At 40.3% G+C, this 8,731-nt stretch overlaps 1 protein-coding gene across 1 annotated transcript in view; it reads right to left on the bottom strand.

Moving 5' to 3' along the window:
- Nucleotides 1-901: 901 nt before the first annotated feature.
- Nucleotides 902-8,731, bottom strand: part of mertka (c-mer proto-oncogene tyrosine kinase a) — a 28,787-nt gene continuing 20,957 nt past the window's right edge. The window contains exons 12-19 of the mRNA XM_080450407.1: nt 8,473-8,568; nt 7,584-7,664; nt 7,383-7,475; nt 6,621-6,742; nt 6,276-6,385; nt 4,850-5,009; nt 3,735-3,871; nt 902-2,672 (exon numbers count right to left, since the gene is read on the bottom strand). Coding sequence (XP_080306533.1) covers nt 2,162-2,672; nt 3,735-3,871; nt 4,850-5,009; nt 6,276-6,385; nt 6,621-6,742; nt 7,383-7,475; nt 7,584-7,664; nt 8,473-8,568 — 1,310 coding nt within the window. The 3' untranslated portion in view covers nt 902-2,161. The remainder of the gene's footprint in view (nt 2,673-3,734; nt 3,872-4,849; nt 5,010-6,275; nt 6,386-6,620; nt 6,743-7,382; nt 7,476-7,583; nt 7,665-8,472; nt 8,569-8,731) is intronic.

Below are 8,731 nucleotides of genomic sequence, written 5' to 3'. Positions count from 1 at the left end.
ATAACACTTGTAAGACTTAAATAATTAATACATTAACGGTTATCTATTAACTTATTTACTTTTATTAACTTAGTTTTAGTTTTTTTCCCTCGCCGCTTGGTTTTCTATCCGAAGCTCCATGTAAACAAACAATGCAATAAACACTTCCGGTTCCGGGTCAACGTACGACGTTCTTCTTCTTCTTGGCGGTTGGCAACCAACTAAGGTGCATTACCGCCGCCAACTGGACTGGAGTGTGGAACTAGAGATGTACAGCAAACCAATAAAATAAAACTATATTCTATTAGACGTACGACGTTCATTTCCGCGCAATTCAGGTAAAGCAGTAGTTGTCAAACAGTGGGACGGGGACCATGTATGGGTCGCAGGCCCATTTTTATGGGTCGTTTCCTATATTTTGTTTTTAATTATTATTATTTCAAAATATTTAAAAAAAAAAAGAATTCACGAATTAGAAACAAAGACTCCGCTCATGTCTGAACAACTTCAGCCATCTCAAAAGGTCCAGAATATTCCCTCAGCTCACTCCTTTCACCAGGGAGCCCAGGTGGGGATACAGTGTCGACTGGCAGTTTCAAAGTGAACAGGGCCCAAGATAAGGCACCTCCTCCTAAACCACTCACCACCACATGCGCCTCACCATCTGTATTCGCTGTGACCTTGTCGCTCCGTGCCCCCAGCCTGGAGAAGAAAGGCAGGGAGAGGATGATGAAGGCCTTCCTCCTGTACAGCCCACCAGGGAGCCGGATGCTGGTCAAGAACGAAGAGCAGCAGACCCCTCTCCAGCCAATCACACCATTCCACTTTGATTCACCCTCGCCCTACGTCATTGTAAGACCCAATCAGAAAGAGGCTTTCACCAGGCACAGGAACCACTAGCACTATTTCTCTCTCAACGTCCGGTCCGGGGACCACCATGGGTCTAAATGGACCTTTACAGGTCTGTAACTCTGAGAGTGTACAAATGAGATACGTTGAAAATGACATGCACACTAATCCGATTTCTCTTCTGTGGTGCAGGATATCAAAACCCACATAAAAGAAAAACATTCTGTACACTGATCACCTCTGCACTGAGTTTATTAACAATTCATCAATATTTCGGTCGCAAGGACCTTCCTCAAGAACGTCATAGACTGGCCACATGAAGTCTGAGATCACATGGTAGCTACTTGTTTTCATTTGCTCTATTTTTGCTGAATTAAACCTGGTGTTTGTTGCACCATGGCAGGAGAAATATGAAAATTCCTTCCTCAAAGTGCAAAATAAAAACAACCTTAACACTGTACAGTAAGTTATGAATATTGGGAAGGAATGAACACCTCGCCCAGTCTTTTGAAATATAGTCAATATACAGTAAATCATGTGCAACTTTTGACAATACCTCATAAAATGTACATTTTAAATATTTACATTAATACAAACTATTCATTTCAGTAAAAGGTTTCACAGTTCAATGTATTAAAAGCTTATTGGAACGTGTGTAAATATTTCTAATATTTACACACGTGAACCCTAAGTGATGCATAGTGACATTGTGAAGCAGACATTGCCTCAGGAGGACAACTGGTCACTGTTAAAATAATAATTAAAAAAAAGACAAGGTGCTATGAGCGCAATGCGGTGTAATGTCTATAATCAACCACATCTTCTCCGTCGGGCAGAAACCTTGTGTTTCCATGTTTTTCATAAATTAATCCGTGCTTAGTTGTGAGACAGTGTCACGCTAAAAGTAGCGTACCCATGGAGACTTGAATTCATGGATATGATTTTGTCGCATTCCTAAGCCAATAATTTGATGACCAGCGGACCGGTAGGAGACACAAAGGAGACTCTTTGTGTCTCCTACCGGAACCGCTGCTGGTCATCAAATTATTGGCTTAGGAATGTGACAAAAACCAAAAAATATCCATGAATTCAAGTCTCCATGGGGTGACTAATCGATAGAAAAAAAGTCATTTTGGGGGTGAACTATCCCTTTAAGCGTGTCCGTGGGTTTCATAAATATTGCACCAATGAACAGAAGAGCTTGTGACTAAAATAACTGCATTGGATCCATTGGGGACACAGGTTCTTTTTTTCCCCATTTCCTGAAAAGTTTTGGGACGTACAAGGTTTCGTACTGGTGATGATGAACCACGGAGGAACCATCCCTTTTTCATCATAGGTTCGATTCCCTGGGTAACAGTCCTCGGAGCAAGTGATCCGTGTCGCGGTGCGAGTTGTTGTGGTCGGCGTTTCCGTTCCTCGGCAAAAGGGGCGTGTCCCCCGCGGCGGCGGCGGCGGCTCTCAGGGCGGCGTCCTCGGAGGAGATCACCACCACGTAGCGGTCCTCGTCTTCGTCCTCGTCCTCCAGGCTGCCGTGGATGTCCGCCGATGTGACCGTGGAGTTCTCCCAGGCTCCTCGGCGGCGCCGCTGGTTGTTGTTGTTGCTGCAGCAGGAAGGGGAGGAGCTAAAGAGGGGGCCGGGGTTGTTGTCGGCGGCGTGTTGAGACGACGCTGCCTCTCCGTCGGGGTCGTCCTCGGGGAAGCTGGTGTTGATGTAGACGATGTCCTCCTTGCTGGAGGACTCCGGGAGCTTCTCCGTGAGCTTCTCCAGATGCTCCCGCAGCTCAGGGAAGAAGGGCCGGTCCAGTGGGTCGGCCCTCCAGCAGCTGTACATGAGCTCGAACCTTGACACACACACACAAAAATATTTGATTTGCACAATTTTTTCAATTTCAATTTCATTGCATTGTAGATTGTAGATCGTCTATTTTTTGCTATTTGTCGTATGACAAAGTATATAGGGCTTACGTTGTAAAATTGATTATACTACGGGTACTGTAAAATGTACTGTACGTGTCATGCATGTTTCATATTTTGAATATCGTTGGTGTCGGGCAGAAACCTCATATCTGCATATTACAACTTTATGTTTTTCTGTAAATTAATGCCCTACTTCAGCATACAAGCGAGTCACACAAAAGTAGCGAAAACAGCAGATCTAGATCTACCATTTTAAAATGTTAAAATGTTTGTTAAAATAATAACAAAAAAGGAACAGTTTTGGGGGTTCCCATCCGACAGCAATGATATCATCAGCTGTTAACTTCTATACATTGCACAACTTTCATCAGCTGTTAACTTCAATACATTGCACAACTTTCTTTGGGAGTTTCAATGAACAATGTGCTAGTTTACTTTCATTTCCTCTCTGAGGTGTCATATGATCTAATGGTGATTCACTTTCAATAATGATGAAACCCAAATCAAACTTCGGGCCTACACAGTAATGAGTGGACCCTGTACTGTAACTCTGAGAGTGTACATGAAACCAAATGAGTTAAATCACTGTTTCTCATCACTTTAGCCACCAGGGGTCCAAATGGACCCTTACGGGTCTGTAAACTCTCAGAGTTAAATAAACATCACAGTGTAGATTGGGGTCCCATTGTTAAAAATTGTATGAAATGGGGGTCCGTGGTCTAATCAATGCTGATCGGTTGAGAATCACCAAGTTACATGAACACTATGTTATTTAGTGTGTTGAAGTGTGTAATTTGATTTATTCGTTTAAAAGAACATTTATATGTTAAAATAAATGTACATGACATACTGTACATGTAGATGCTTTCCCATAAAATAACACGATAAAAGTCAATTCCATTGTGGTCCTTAGTCTTAACAAACAAAACATGACAACAAAGATCAGACATTGGTATTTGGTACAGGTTTGGTTGAGAAGCACTCACAGCTCATCCAGACAGTCCGCTGGCTTCTTCAGCCGGTGTCCCTCCAGAAGGTAGTCATAGATCTCATGGTTCTGGATACCAGGGTAGGGGGTCATGCCTCGCGTAGCAATCTCCCACATGGTAATGCCAAACGCCCACTGCACAACACACAATTATGAAACACACATGTTTATCATGCAGTGGTGGAAAGTAACTTTATGTACGTTTACTCGAGTACTGTACTTAAGTACAATTCTGAGGTACTTTTGCTTTACTCAAGTATGTCTATTTTTCTATACTTATATACTTCTGATCCACCACATCACAGAGGCAAATACTTAAACTTTTCACTCCACTACAATTGTTTGAAGATCTACAAGCATCCAACGCTTGGATCAGCTATTTTTGAAAGATTTGACACATTTTGAATACGCAGAGGACTACAGGTCCTTGGCGACACGCACGGCATATTCGGTCGATCGGTTGGACGGTTCTCGAGATACGTGGACAGATAAGCAGATACACGTGCATTTATAGTAGGATGCTTTGCATTTGTTGACTTTTCAATTAAGCAAATGACTGAATTTATCTCAATAATAAATCTTTGGCTAAACAATGTACACTTAGGAAGTCGCAGACGTTTGAATTTTAAGGTGTGAATAGAATACAATAGAATAGATGCAACAATTAAAAGCACAATATCAGCAATTAAAAGTTCCAAAATGGATTAACAATACAAAAAAAGCCGAAGCTTGTTTCATGGTCTACTTTCTACAATTCTTCAGCACAAAGCACTTTCAGTTACAACATTCCTATGAAAGTTGAATGTGGAAGTCATGTAGTAAACTGAATGGCTCTGTGCTGAAATGGAAATCAGTGTTACTTTCTGACACATGACTGTATACTGTACTAAGTACATTCACATTGTGACTGAAAAGCTGACTATTACTGGAATGGAACCAGTGTTGTTACCTTCTGTCTGACACATTCACATGGCTGTATACTCAGCACATTCTGAGTGAAATGACTGTATTACTGGAAAGGAACCAGTGTTACCATATGTCTGAGACACAGTCATACACTGCACTAAGCACATTTGGACTTAAATGGAGACAGTAGTAGAAGATGATGCTCACCACGTCACTTTTTATAGTAAAAACTCTGTCGGCCAGGCTCTCCACGGCGATCCATTTGACAGGCATTTTGGCTATTCTGCCTTGCCTGTAATAATCCCCGCTGTAGATCTTCTTGGACAGACCGAAGTCTGCCACACAGACCGTCATGTCATCACGCAGCCTGCCAGGAAAAAAATATCAATTGTCTTTTCATTATGTTCAACAGTTTGGATAGTCTCAATCAGCAACACGTACACATGACTATACACAACTTAACCCATTTAGACTGGGAAAGAATCTGTCATTTATTTGGCAATTCAAAAATAGCAGATCTACAAGCTTATAGCGCGGCACAGAGTGCCACGCTATGAGCTTGTAGATCGGTATTCTTTTGTCAAAAAACATTTTTAACTCAAATCTTTGCTTCTGGGGATTCAACAAATGTCTTCTAAATCCTAACTTTAGTTTTGAAAAAAAAGTGTATGTTGCTGCAATATCAGTGGTTCTCAAACTTTTTTCATGTCAAGGACCCCCAAAATGATATGTATTTGTCCGCGGACCCCCCCCCCCCATCTCAAAATACTTTGTTCCAGGGACCCCCAGAAGCAAAGATCTTAGTTAAAAATGTATATGTATATTCAAAGATTTGCATTTTCACGATTGTTTCAAAGATAGCAGATCTACAAAATGTGTATATCTGCTACTTCTGAATAGCCAAAGAAATACAAAAATGACACAGATTCTTTCCTGGTCTTAATGGGTTAAACAACAATACTTTTATGGTTGAAAATAACTGCAGCTGCAAACAGTACTGAAAACAAGTAGAGAAGACGTGCAGCTTAAATCAAAATGAAACAAAGAGGCAAGAGGCACCACACTCTCTCAAGTGGACACTTTAAAGGAGTACCACACCCCTAAAATGACTTTTGGAGATGAAGCTTTGAATTCATGGAGAATCTTTTTTTTCCTTTGCATTCCTAAATTAAGAATCCAAAAATGAATTGAAGAAAAATGGGGTCCAAGATTAACAACAGCAAAACTAAATAAAAAAATCATTAAACATTCTGTAACAGTGTAATTCACAGTTCACAGTGTAATTCACATTCAACAGTGTCGGAGGTTATAAATAGATTTATTTTCGTAGCTTTGCTGTTGTTAAGATTGGACCACTATTTTATATTCATTTACCAATTTATGAAATCTTTCTGGGATTCTTCATTCAGAAATGTGACAAAAACAAACACGTTCTCCATGAATTCAAGGCTTCATGGGGTGACTTACTGATAGAAATTTTTTTTTTTAGAGGTGAAGTACTCCTCTAGGTGGATAACAGAATAATATATTTATTTGATGAATTCAAATTTATTTGATGAATTCTCAAAGTTCTTCGCCTACAGAGAGTGTGTCACTTACACAAACTACTCCACACAGAAAAGTGAAAACCTACATGCAGTTGCGAGCAGCCAGGTCACGGTGCAGAAAGTTGCGGCTGCTCAGATACTCCATACCCAGGCCAATGTCAATCATGAACTTGAGAAGTGTCTGAGTGGGCAAGAACTGTGTGAAAAGACAAAAGCATATTATTTATTACAATCATATTTATCATAAGGAAAAACACAAACTGCTTCCCCGGTTTGCTTACTGTAAGTCGCTCTGGATTAAGAGTGTCTGCTAAATGCCTAAACTGTAAACTGTTATAGAGGTATATCATTGTAAAATGAGTGGCCTTATTCATCGACTCAGTAACCACTGAATAATGGTTGAATATCTGCAGGTGTGCCATGCTTCTTACCAGTGGGCTGTCGCCTAGGCGTGAGCGTAGCAGGAAGCTGTGCAGGTCACCATATCTCATAAAAGGAAGGATGACCATAGGTTTGGGAGAGTGTCCTCCTGAGCCTACCTCCAAGCACACACCTAGCAATAACAAGGTACCGCACACACTATGAGGATGTATATATACGTTAAAACACGAAAATAGCATGAAAATATTCGACACAGTACATTTGTACAGCAAAGTATTAAATCAGGGTATATGTTCTTATATTATATTTAAAAATATATATTTTTTGAAAGAAAAACGTTTTTTTTTGTTAAAAGGTTGAAGCTCTATATTCAGATAAGTAATCATTGCTAGTGTGTTTGTTCAGTAACAGGGGTCTCCCTGTCTATCTATCTCTTTCATATACAGAAACTACAATTTTCAGTTTGCCAATTTCAACCAATCAGGAAAGAAAAACATTGATCCAATTTTGTCTGCTTATTTCTTTGTTTCATCACTTCCAATTTCACTTGTTTATCCTGTATACTGTATGAGTTCTGTTGTAGCCTGATTGATTGGATAAAATTGGTATCCTGACCTGAACATTTATTTTCTGTTTATTAAAAGAGCTGGAGGGACAGGAAGACATCTGTTATTAAACAAGCACTCTATAGCAATGACTGCTAACAGAATATAGAGCTATTTAGCACTTATTTTAACCAAAGAAAATATCACTGCCGCCCCTTTAATTACAATAGGTTTAGGTAGGGTTATCCGGAAACGTATTGTACTTACCTAATAGACTGATGACGTTGGGATGGTTGAAATCTTTCATGCAGGCAGCCTCGTTCAGAAACTCCTCTATCTCCCTTTGGGACAGGCTGTCCACTGAAAGGAGTGCCAGCCAGGTTTTAACACACGTGTTTTATATTTCATTTCATAGCGTTCATGTTGCATCATCAACAGGAATGCAATCTAATGAAAGAGAAGGCTCACATTTCATTGTCTTCACGGCAACCTTTTCTGATCCTCCGTCTGTCTGCCTCAGCTGTCCCTCCACCACTGAGCCGAATTCACCTGTCCAAAAAGAGAAACTGCATTAAAAAAAGATGATGTAATGCTCTAATGCATTGGTTCTCAAAGTGGGGTCCGGGGACCGCCAGGGGTCCTTTTGGGGGGTACCAGGGGGTCCCCAGCAAAATTAGTTAATAAAGTGTCACAATCATTTTAACCCCTTTATCCATATTTTATACTTTGGCTATTCAAAAATAGCAGATATACAAGCTCATAGCGTGGCACCAAGTGCCGCGCTATGAGCTTGTATATCTGCTATTTTAAAAAAATCTTGAAAATGTGTGCAAATCTTTGAATATATATATTTCTGAAGCGAACATTTGTAACTCAAATATTTGCTTCTGGGGGGTCCCTGGAACAAGATATTTTGAGATGGGGGTCCGCAGGCCAAATACATATCATTTTGGGGGTCCCTTTGGGGGACATGAAAAGGTTTGAGAACCACTGCTCTAATTATAATATTACTATGTAGAACATATATTCATGGTTTCCATCCTCGCATGGATTAAAATATTGTCAGTCGTGTTCCAATGGATCCAATGTGGTTATTATTTAGTCACAGGCTCTTATTAATATTTTCTATCGGTTAAATATTGATAAAACCCACACTTAACAACTTTCACTTTACGAAAAATCCAAGCCAATCTACAAGCTTACAACGCATCGCATCACGTCTCGTTGTGAGCTTGTAGATCGGGTATTTTCGCTACTTTTGCGCAACACTTGTACGTACGACGAGGCAGGGCATTAATTTACGAAAGAAATTGAAATAGGTTTCTGCCCAACCACGACGATATATTGTCTCTCTTACCCTCTCCAAGAATCTTCCCGATGGATAGCAGGTTCCTGGTGATCATCACATCCTGGAGTTTGGCTCGCAGCTCTTCACTGATACCAAGGTTCCCAACTACACATTGGAGACACTTGTTACAGTTCATTACAAAGCACATCTTTAAGGATATAGTAAAGAATACAAAGGTGTGTACACATACATTATATGCCCCCAGTGGTGCAAGTACAGTTTTGAGGTACTTTTACTTTTTACTTGAGTATGTCCATTTCTTTTATAC

The sequence above is a fragment of the Gymnoscopelus braueri genome (assembly GCF_963280865.1).
Source record: "Gymnoscopelus braueri genome assembly, chromosome: 14".
NCBI lineage: Eukaryota > Metazoa > Chordata > Actinopteri > Myctophiformes > Myctophidae > Gymnoscopelus > Gymnoscopelus braueri.
The sequence above is the reverse complement of the archived record's forward strand: the minus strand, read 5'-3'. Positions and strand labels throughout refer to the sequence as shown.